Source organism: Haplochromis burtoni, unplaced genomic scaffold, assembly GCF_018398535.1.
Source record: "Haplochromis burtoni strain Fernald_Lab_line unplaced genomic scaffold, NCSU_Asbu1 Contig_41, whole genome shotgun sequence".
NCBI lineage: Eukaryota > Metazoa > Chordata > Actinopteri > Cichliformes > Cichlidae > Haplochromis > Haplochromis burtoni.
In genome coordinates, this window is record NW_024582402.1 from 901,324 (window position 1) to 913,096 (window position 11,773).

Sequence of the window (11,773 nt, forward strand, 5' to 3'; positions counted from 1 at the left end):
AGATGACGTAGCAATTATTTATTTTCATGCTTAAAAAACAAAAAAAAACACACACTTTATTTTACTTTTTGTTTGTTTAAAAATAGATAAGAGTTTATCTCCCTGACCTTGGTGAGGTGTCCTTATGAGAGATATGAGCTGTGTTTGTTTTCACTGATAAGGCAGCTACCTACTACAGTATCTCCACTAGCAGTCCTATTATGGCATGTTATCTGTCTGTGCTATGATAATTGTAGAAATGTCATCTGCAGGGTCTTAGAGGTGTTAACTAGAGTACTGTACGATAAACCCTATAGTTAAATGGCACAGCTACATTACAGAGTCAGTCACTGAGTCTGTGGTTTGTATTATCAAAATCTACCTATTATCAACTTAAATCTTCATCTGATAAAGAGGCAGCTGTTTTAGCAGAAGCCTCGAACGCAGAAGATGTTAACACATCCATAACAGGCCAAACAGGTAGGCAAACCACAGGAAACATCAAAACTGCCATAGTCTGTCTGAAATGCAAATCCACGCTTACACAGGGAGAGGAGAGATTTAAAAAAAAAGAACTAGGAAAGATTGAGTTAAAGATTGAGGTAAACTACTAAGCTCACTCTACAACTGACATGTAACTAACCTTAACTGGAAAAAACACGAAAACTAGGAATAAATACAGAAATGTCTTTTTCTTCCTTTGGCTGTTCCCTTTAGTGGCCACCACAGCAGATCACCTGTCTAAATCTTACTGTATTCCTAATATGCTTCTCTTTCACATAAACCCTGAATCTTCTCTGTGGTCTTCCTCTTTTCATCCAGTCTGGTAGCTCCATATTGGAGATTCTTTATCTCACTATCCTCTTGTAAACCTTCTCTTTCACTTTTGCTGGTATCCTTTTGTCACAAACCACCTCTGACTCCACCTGCTCCACCCTGTCTTCTTTACTCTTTTCTTCAGTGTACCGTCTGTTGTTTTGGATCGTTGACCCCAGAAATTTATTCTTAACAACCTCTATTCCTTGCAGCTTCACTGTTATACCTGTCTCCCTCTCATTCGCACACACCTGTCCACCTGTCAAATCAGTGTCGTCTGCAAACATCAACGTCTGCAGAGACTCTTTCCTGACCTCATCTGTTTGCCTGTCCATCACCATTGCAAACCAGAAGGTGTTCAGAACAGATCCCTGAATTAATACCAACCCCAGCTTGAACTCATCTGTCACCCCTACCGCACACCTCACCTGTGTCTTTTTGTCATACATGTCCTGCACCACCCTTACATACTTCTTTGCCACTCCTGCCTTCCTCATACAATACCATAGTTCCTCTCTCGGCACGCTATCATATTCCTTCTTCATATGGTTTCTTTACAATGTGGAGAAGCTCTGTCTACACCTTCTTTTCTTTTTTGCTAAGTGCACTGTGTGCATTTTCGAGTCTCAAAGTAAACTAAACAGTAAGTCCTGAGACTTTTAACCTTACCTTCAATAAAATAAATAGCAATGGAATCACACAAGTTGTTTTCCAATCGCAGGATTACATAGACAATCACAGACTTCAGTGTTTGAACCACATCAGCTTAAATGAGCATATGAACGGATTTGACCACCTTTACACGTGATACTCGAATTTCCTACTGGGTTTACTACAAACACTACTTACCAGTAAAACCGCTTACCAGTAAACCCCGCTGAAAAGCTTTACCAGTAAAACCACATGTGTGACAGTGAGGTGTGGAGATGCTTCCAGACATGTTTGTGTATTTCTATTTTACACAGCCGTTTTTGTCATTTCACTCTTTTCTTCCAACTTATACATGTGTTATACATCCATCCATCCACATCCATCCATCCAAAAAAGAAGTACTGTCCTACCTGCAGGACATGAGGTCATAGACTCAGTCTTTATTTTCCATATTTACCTACATTTATTTGAAGGACAAAAATATTTAATCACAGCAGCACCATCAGGTATAGATTTCCAACAGCAATTTCTGCAATCTCCAACATCGCGCTGGTCAATCTGCTCTACAGATAATCAGAGCGCCCTCTAGTGACATTATAGAGGAGGTGCCAGATTCACAGGCTACTGTAATTTACTAACAATAAAGGAGTGAAAAGATTTTACTATTAAGATTAAACAACTGCATATTTATAGATTTCCATTTGTTTTTTTTAATAATATTTTTGTTATTAAAAATTAGATTTCACATTAAGTTTTCTGGTTTCAGTTCTTGTTTTTAGCAGTGTCCATTGTTAATTGTACTTTTTAAAAATGATCTTTAAAGTTATAATTTAAAGACCTTAGCAGGTCTTAAAATGAAGTAAAAACAACCATCAAGAATTACACAAAGAGGACAAGAACAAAGACTTTGAGACAAACTGAATAACAAAAGGTGACACTTTATTTTGTCTTATGCAAATCTAAAGAATACAAAAATCCACTGGGAAAGGAAAACTGAATCCAGACAGGAAACTCACTGGAAGGAAAACAGACGCTGTGAAACTAAACAATAGTAAATATCAAAGAGTCTAGCAGACAGAGAGAACAGTTCTGGAGGTTGACCTTCTAGTGACATTACAGGGGAGGTGCCAGATTCACAGGCTACTGTAATTTACTAGTAATTAGGAGTTAAGAGATTTTACTATTAATATGAAACAACTGCATATTTATGGATTTTCCATTTGTTGTTTTCTAAAATCAGCTAATAATTTTGACCCTGGTAAATTTGTTTTTAGTGAAATAATTTTGTTTCTGCGTGCAGTAAAATCATGTGAGTATCCAGAATATATTTGAAAAATTCTATTAACAGCCCCTTGCTCTGTTTAACAGCACTTGGGAAATACTTTTCATAGCGGGTGCTATAAATAAATAAAAATGTTTGCTTACAAACGGCAGCCGAGCACCACGTGATTCCTTAACCACGTGACCTCTGCAAGGAAAGCATGGCGGCGCGCTGTTCAGCAGGACTTGCAATATCGTCAGGTACAGCGCTGAAGCCTTTCTCACTCATTTTCCAGAATACGCACACACACTATTCATTCATTCAGCATCAGCGAGTTCAGTATATGAAGACCGCTTTAAACAAGTTAACGAGTTTCATTTGTTCCACTTCACTTAAATAATGAAGACTCTTAATCTGAGTGCCTGAGAATAACATTAATTCTAAATTTCCAGACCGCCAGAGAGAACCAAAAAACAGTGACACGTTTACGACCATCTAGAACCAAATTAGATTTACCGTTTAACCCGCACGTCTTTGGACTGTGGGCGCAAAGCCCACGCAACGTGCAGCATCTCAAACATGGCTTTATCCATTCGTTGTTTAAGGTGATTTTATTGAAACAACCCTCAGTAGAATTAAGCCCAGTGTAAAATAAGCATATAAGACACTTAACATAACTGCGAACTGAAAATACAAACAACAATGAACGTATCCTTATTTAGGCTAAATCGGCTCAGTTGGTATACATGAGATAGCACAGGTGTACCTATTAAAGTGGCCACTCATTATTTGTGGCCTCCAAATCTTTTCTACACAGAAGGCTGGAAAAGCTTTGTTTTTCTGACAAGACCAGGACCACAGTGCTTGAACACTGTATATCCATAATGTTCACATAGGTAACCAAAGTTCAGCTCGCATCCGAACATCCAAAATGATGCTGACCTCCTTCATAAAATTCATAATGGATGCTTTTGTTTTGTTTGGGATGTTTTTGGGGTTGTCTGCATGCCAGGGAAAGTTTGAGAACCACTCTAAAAATCAGTGTTTTTTTTGCATGCCTGATGCAGTATAAAAGAAACATTGTTTCTAATAATTGCTGAAGAGCAGACTAAAGAAAATGTGCTGAAAGTCTAAACTTCTTAGCACTCAATGAACCCTTTTTCAATTAAGAGGGCTCTCTTCATCATTGCGTTACTCTTCTTTTCTCTAGGAGTGGCCAGTTTTCTGCGCAGAGCTTGTGTGGGCAGCTGTAGTCCCCCCACAGCCTTGCTGTGTCAGCAGCATCGACGTTTCTTCTGGAGGAAGTGGAAACGTTCTCACAATGTAGTTCGTCCAGCTACTGTCAGGCCCGCCTATGCAGTACCCAAGGTACAAGTACCCTGCCTAAAATGACCCCCTTATTAGCTGAATCAACAACTGAACTTCTTATGATTCTGCTCAACATACTGAGAGGAGTGTTTTTAATATCAGCACTTGCAATAGATTGTAGGTAAAAGCTGAAACGTTTAACATATGCATATAGGTAGGTTAAGGGTCATCAGTGGAGAGGAGGGATCTTGGGACTAGTTTAGTTAGGTTAATATAAGTTTTATTTTCATGGTGAAGTATGTCAACTCCTACTAACTTATGAGAGCTTTTTATATTATTCTACTGGAGGTTTTCAGTTAGGATTAAACATGTTGGATAAAATGTACAAGAGGTGCAGTAAAAATGAATTAAGAGAATTGTACGAACTCAGAATGAGAAACACTCTTAACATCTGTCATTTGAGGAGTTTCATCATTTCTTTTGGTTTGGACTCCAATAACAAATAATAATAATAAGAAGAAATAACTTCTTTTTTTTTAAACTTTTATATTGAACTTACAAAACAGACTCATCCTTAACATCCTGTCCTGCCTCTGCTCCCTTCCTGTAGCATATTGTGCAGCCTAACTATGTGCAGACTGGACTTGTCCCAGAATGGCCAGACTACATAGAAATCAAAGACAAAGAGCAGATCGAAGGCCTGACTAGAGCATGTCAGCTGGCCAGACATGTGCTGCTCCTAGCTGGGCGCAGTCTGAAAGTAAGCATATTACTGCATGCCCTGTTTTTGTTCTCATGCCGTCGAAAACAACACAAAGATAACAGCTTGTGCCTTTCAGGTTGGTATGACAACAGAAGAAATAGACTTCATCGTGCACAAAGAGACAATCAAGCACAATGCCTACCCGTCCCCTCTCAGATACGGGGGTTTCCCCAAATCAGTCTGTACATCTGTGAACAACGTGGTCTGTCATGGCATACCTGACAGGTAAATGGGTGTTTCATTTCCTTTAGAATACTTTCCTTCCTTTTATTCTCTAACATTTAGTAAAAAACCCAACATTTAAATGAATGGTGGTAATATAATTCTTTCAGTATTACACTTTTGAATAAGATTTTATTGTTAACATGTTCTGTAGTCGGCCACTTGAAGATGGAGATATCATCAACATTGATGTAACTGTAAGTTCACTCCTTTCGTAATCACCCAGAGAAACTCGCATACCATAGTGCATGTGATCAGTCAGGCCGGCAGTAATCTAATCAGTTATCACTGCCTCTTCCTGATAGGTGTATTTGGATGGTTACCATGGTGACACCTCAGAAACCTTCTTGATTGGTCAGGTTGACGAGGTTGGGAGGCGACTGGTGGAAACCGCCAGGCTTTGCAGAGATGAAGCCATCAATGCCTGCAAACCAGGTGCACAGCTTTGTGTTATTGGAAATACTATCAGGTACACACATACTTGTCAGCTGCATATCACATACAGTACTACTTTTCTTTCTTTCTTCATATATTTTTTTGTACTGTTTACAGTGAAATAGCCCATGCCAGTGGCTTCCAAGTGTGTCCGTATTTCATTGGGCATGGAATAGGCTCCCATTTTCATTGCCATCCTGAGATTTGGCACCACGGTGAGTTTGGGTCTGTAGTCAAATATTAAATGTCTCTGTGAGGTCATAAGATAGTGGGCTTCATTCAAAAACACGCTTTTGGTTTTATCCAAATTCACTTTTTATTTGATGTTTGCCTGTGTTGTTTCCCCTAATTTGATTCACTAAATGACCTTAACTTAAAACGTCTTCTCTTCTCAGCCTGATGCTTTTTCTTTGCCGCCACTATTCTTCTCCTTTATTTTAGCTAACGACAATGACATGACCATGGATGAAGGGATGGCTTTCACGATAGGTAAGTTACACTTTACAGTCTCTGTGTGCACATTAAGATGATGCTGTTTATGAGTGTAGGGTTACTAATATCTGTTAATCTGTAGAGCCTATCCTGATGGAGGGGTCTGCAGAGTTCAGAATCTTGAACGACAAGTGGACTGCAGTTTCTGTAGATGATAAAAGGTACACGGTGCACAAACGAAGGCCTTTTTTAAATGACATGCTATTTCCCGACTTTCAGGTTTCAGTCATTCTGATTTCTGTGCAGATTTATTTATTTAGCACTTTAATTCGAGAAATTTAGATGCTATTTTTAAACTCTGGAGAGCCAGACCTTTTCCAATCTTTACACTAAACTAAAATAATTGTCTGCTATTTCCATAAGCTGCACCCAAAAACATCAAAGCTATTCCTCTAAATGTTGATCTCTTCTTTTAAGATCTTACATGTTTGTTTTGTCCTGCAGGTCAGCTCAGTTTGAGCACACAGTGGTTATCACAGCGGACGGTGTGGATATTCTCACCAAACTGCCAGAAGAGAGCAGTGCATCAAACTGATGAGCCCTAGAGTGCCTCAGCTGAAAATCTACACTACCTTTTGGGATGACAAATGGAAGAAATAACGGAACATATTTTAATCTACACAGTTTCTATTTGTCAAGTAAAAAAAAGGGCTCTAGTAAATATAAAGAACTACACGTATCAATATATTTAAGATGGCATTGGAGTGGATCTTATTGAAGCTCGGTTTTGTGTATGAGTGAGGATTTTTAAGGTATTTAATTAAAACCTTGTTGGTTTGCAGGATCACAACATTGATCTATTTTTCTTTTTAACATGGTTAAACTTGAGCATGATGCAGTCCTCATTACAACACCTGTATCTGTTCTCTCAAGAAGACTTTCCACAGACTTAATGATGTCACAAACCCCACATTTCAGCTTCTTTGTATATTTTCTGTAAAAGATCTCTCATTGTACTCAAAATGCAGTTTCAAAGCCTTTTATTGTTATTAGGTGTCAAAATTCCTTTTAATTCTGTATTAGAGTCATTTACGACAATTTAGTGAGACTTTTGAAACACATGAATGACATACATCAGTTAGATAAGGTTTAGTGAGCTTGTTGATGACTGACGTTCTGTGGAGTATGGCCAGCAGATGGCAGCACACACCATCAGACGTTGTATTATCTGCATAGGTTTCTCATGTGTCAGATCAGTTTGGCACATCTATTCACAGGGCCAGAGGTTTACTTCACTTGACACACAAATATTTTTGTTATATGGTCATAAACTCTTAACATCTTTGTTCACTAAATATAACAGATTCACTCACTGCACACTTCAACAACTTACGCGGTGAGTGAGAGAATTTGGACAAACAAGAGGTTTAAAAAATTGTGCTCGAGGCTTTAAATTCCAGGCATAACAAAATCCTTTTGTTCGACATTTCAAATTCCTCATCACTGTCTGCATCTTCTGTCTCCCTAGGTCGATTTAGCAGAGCAACATTACAGAGCTGTCTTCTCATATGTTTGAGTGTTTGAACATTATGCGTTGTTGAAAATGTAAAACCTCATAATGCTGCTGTAATTGAGGCGGTGTGTTGAACTGATGATGCTTCGGGGAGGAAAAAAAGGGAAGAGCTACTGGATTTAAGCCTGCCAGAGGGTGTTTTCACTTCCTGCCAGTGTATGATGTGTATGCGTATCTGTGTGCCCATACCAGTGCCACCTGTGGGTGAGGCAGGAAGGATTAATCAAATAAAGCTGTAGTCTGCACATGTCCAACCAGGAAATGATTCATGTCATTTTAATTGATGCGTGACACATGATAACGAGATTATATCATGATCATTTTTATGATATATGTTTTAAAATAAAGAAAAAAATCACATGTAACGTGGCAAAGAAAGCTTTCAAAGAAGTGAAGCGATGTTCTGTTTACTGTAGCTTTTTTTTTCTTCCTAACAATTCATCTGATTTTAGGGCAGGGTGTGTTGAGCTGTGTGTGTGTGTGAGCTGCCTGTGAATCAGTTCAAGAGTGAGGCAAACAATTCTTAGTGATTCATTTATTATAAAGCATGACACAAATCTGAAAACAATCTTAGAAGGCAAAGGGGACATGGGGCAAGGATCAGATACAAGTGCAAGCAGAGGTGAGTAAGAGGAGAGGTTTTAGGGAGGAACAGGGAGTGGCAGGCAGAGGTGTTGGTCTCTGGATCCGAATACTCTGTTCTTCACATTCTTTTCCTGCAAGTTGGGACTCATTCCTGATCTCCTTATGTGAACTGCAGTTTTCCTAATAAATCCCTGCTTGCTTTTACATTTCAAATGGAACATTGACTATTTAAAAAAACAAAATCAAAACACTTTTTGTTGTTAAAGATGTGAAATCTGTACTTTACTTACAAGTGCAAGTAAACTGTGTACATGTATTTGTGTGGCAATGCTACACCTGAGATCTAGAGAAGGGTTACAGGAGAACTTGTTTGCTTTTTGCCACATCATCATGTGACCGTTTGTGAAACTCTTGATATGATTATAGTTCTTATAATGCAAGAGGTGGACTTTTGTCAATAGGATGCCAAAGTTTGTTATCTGTTTATGTGGGGAAAGACTGTTTTTTGTGCAATAAAGCAACATTAATCTTGTCTCAACTAGATTTGGTGTGTAGCACGTGAGTTATGCATGCAGAAAGTATTTTCTGTAATTAAAGTATTTGACAAGACCTGTTGCAACACTTCCCATTTCTGGGATTTAAAGCCAAAGTATCAAATATGTTTAAAACTGAAAATACATGTTTGTAGTGAGAAGCCTGAATCTTAACCGGCGCTTTTGTTTAGTTTTAAATTGTCTGTTTTTGAGCTTCTGTTAATGTTTAATGTAGTCACACCAGCTCCTCATTTGGTCAGCACCTTCTCCAAGAGTACGTACAGTCTTGGTTTGTGGATGGGTGGTTGTTGAATTCTGACATTTCGTGTGCTGGGTCTGCACTGTGCAATTAGATGCGCTTTTTTCCTGCAGACACACTAATTCTGAAGTTAAAGGCACATCTGATGCTCATATGACATCTGCATTCCTTATTCTACATCATGATATTTACCGCCTATTGCACAAAGTTGTTCTGTCATAACTGTGGAAGTAGATTAACGTGTTATGTTTCTCAGACTTTCTCACATTCTGTCTGTGCATACCAGCGTTAATGTATGTGTGTGTGTGTGTCTGTGCGAGACAGCCAGCCTGCGATATATCACATGTACCTGTGAGGATCACCGCAGAAATTCTTGGTTTCCTTGGTGCCCTCTGAATTTATGATGTTAACACAATGATCTATCATTTTCAGACTTGTGGAGGCAGATCCGTCTCACTCACTCATGCACAGATGGCGTTTATTGAATCTTTCTGACTAAGTCTCAGTAGGGACTTAGTCAGAACACCTAAAGGCAAAACAAAAAGAGCTGAGTTTGTTGCTCGTTACGTGAACATTCACTGTACAGGACATGTAACTACATGATGACATCGATGGAATAAACTCAGCTTCTTCCGATTGAGGTTGCAATGAGGAAAAAAAACAACTTTAAATGATTTTAATGTGGTTTAGCTGGGAATTTGCCAGCAGGTATTTATTGGCAATGTTTATTATTTCCATTTGTTAGCATGCTAAAGTTTGGCTATTGGGAGTACACAAGCCCAGTCTGTCCCTAAGATTGTAGGTATTTGGTCAAAAACTACAGTCCTAGTAAAGTCAAACTTACTAGTTGGATCACAGTTAGATCCCAAAATTACAGATGTACCAAAGGCAGTTCCTCCTACAGCTGCCGGAATACTTCAGTATAATGAAAGTGACCTAGCAAACATAAAAATGAGATTGTCACCCCTTGAGCTAAAATTCATCCACATATGTTACCTAAACTACTGTGCAAAAGTCTTCAGCCAGCCCTCATATCTTTATATTTGCTTCAAAGGAGCCAGACTTGATCTTGAGAAGCAGTTCTCCAGACTTTTTGAAGATTTTCAAGTTTTGATTTTATTTGTTTACTGACCTATTGCTGCCCTTTTGCATAACTCAAGCATAGACAACTAACTCAAGGGATGAATCTGAGTTGCATCTACAAATAACAGACAACATAGCAAAGAACAAATGTGAAATTGTATCTGCAGGGAAAAAACCTACTGTTTACTAAAGCCTCATCAGGAGTGGTTTCAATAAAAGGAGGTCAAGAAGCCAGTGTTAAGTTAGAAGGAGAAAAGCACAGGTATGTGTAATCTACACTGGGAATGCATGTATGCATGTCTGGAAGTGGATATGTCTTTACCATGGAACACTAGGCACTGGACCTTAACATTATTAAAGCAGTGTGTGATTATCTTGACAGAAAAGTCATCAACATCCAAAGAAAAGCTTTGAATGTCCTTCAAGAAGTCTGGAAAACACTATAAATTTTATCTATTGTCCTGAAAAGAGACTTAATTCCTTATTTTTGTATATGTATTTAAAAATCACCAAGGACAAACTACATTAAATATTATAAAATTGTCTCTATAGAGTATGTGTGTCACACGTTATGAAAGTAAACTGGAGTTGCCAGACTGACACAGGGAGGGTTTCCATTTGATTGATTTAAGGTGGAAAGCTTTCTCTTATGACCTCTGCACTGTTTCATTGTGAGGAACTCTTTCTGGCTTTTCAACAGAGTAGAAAAAAAAATATGAAAGAACCGATTTTGTGCTCTTGTGCCACAGTTAAGTGGCTTGATTTGGGCTTGATCTGCGTGGCTTCTGTGTGTCTCGTTGTCCTTCCTGTGTCTAAACATCCAAAGCATGCTGTCAAAATAAGAGCAAGAGTGCAGTGTTATGTGTCTGTGTGTAGATGGTATGTATCGCCTGAGGCGGCTCCAAAAGGTCTTTGATAAATGGCCTCTGTCTGCGTCTGTTGTCTTCTGAGATGCACACTCCCACATAGGCATTATTCCCCAAAACACACTGGGAGCTCAATGCCCTGCACAATGCTCTCTCACAATGCCTCACAATGCTCAGAGAAACCGGTTATAGAGCTTAAAGCAATGGCCTTTCAGCTGTGAGTGCATGGGCCTCACTGGGAGGTGTGGACAAATTTGGGTAAGGATGGAAAGGCTTGAAAGGAGAGCAAGCTTCCCATTTCTTTATAACTCAGGGGAGAAAAAAAATCCACTAACCAAATTACCCACATTTTCATTTACTTCAATCTACAGATGATATTTAAATGAAGGTGTTCTGCCTTAACCAGAAAACTGACCCACTCAGGTTGCCCAACATTTTTGAAGCACACCTGGACTCATCAATGCACAGCTACAGCCATATTACATTACATCCCCTGCAGGACTGGGACATGACGTGTTGCTTATTTGGGAGAAAAATGCACAAAGGTGAGGCCGCTAGCACGTTGCAACTGCACTTACAGCAATTACTTCTTATTGACTGTAATCAATACACTCATCGAGAGAGATCAAGGATCTGTTACAACCTACACTGTGAGTGTGTCTTCATCTCATAAGATATGCTAAGAAATTTGATCAATGCTAAAAGAGGCCAGTTAGAATGCAGATTATTCATTTGCACTTACAATATGATTTTCTTGCTTGCATTAAGCAGGTTAAGGATATTTACAGCCTTATGCACTCAGTGAAAGTACAGAGAGTCGGTGTGCTGCAGTTATGAAAGATCTGCGGGTTGGTGTGATTGTGAAACCGATGTGTGTGCGTTTCTCAGTATCCCTAGGCTACATGTTTCTACAACACTCATCGCTCTTAGTTCAGTGTGCTACACCCACAGGTGCAGCTTAAGAAGTTTGGGGTGTGGCTTGGACAAGTTCAGGTGCTGCATTTGGA

General features: G+C 39.0%; 1 protein-coding gene across 1 annotated transcript; it reads left to right on the top strand.

Moving 5' to 3' along the window:
• Positions 1 to 2,881: 2,881 nt before the first annotated feature.
• metap1d (methionyl aminopeptidase type 1D (mitochondrial)) lies at positions 2,882 to 7,805 on the top strand. Its single transcript, XM_005920585.3, has 10 exons — positions 2,882 to 2,967; positions 3,918 to 4,075; positions 4,626 to 4,775; positions 4,855 to 5,003; positions 5,155 to 5,197; positions 5,306 to 5,469; positions 5,553 to 5,650; positions 5,877 to 5,924; positions 6,010 to 6,088; positions 6,372 to 7,805. Exons 1-10 carry the CDS (start codon positions 2,928 to 2,930, stop codon positions 6,460 to 6,462), a joined length of 1,020 nt encoding a protein of 339 aa, XP_005920647.1. The 5' UTR covers positions 2,882 to 2,927; the 3' UTR covers positions 6,463 to 7,805.
• Positions 7,806 to 11,773: the final 3,968 nt, after the last annotated feature.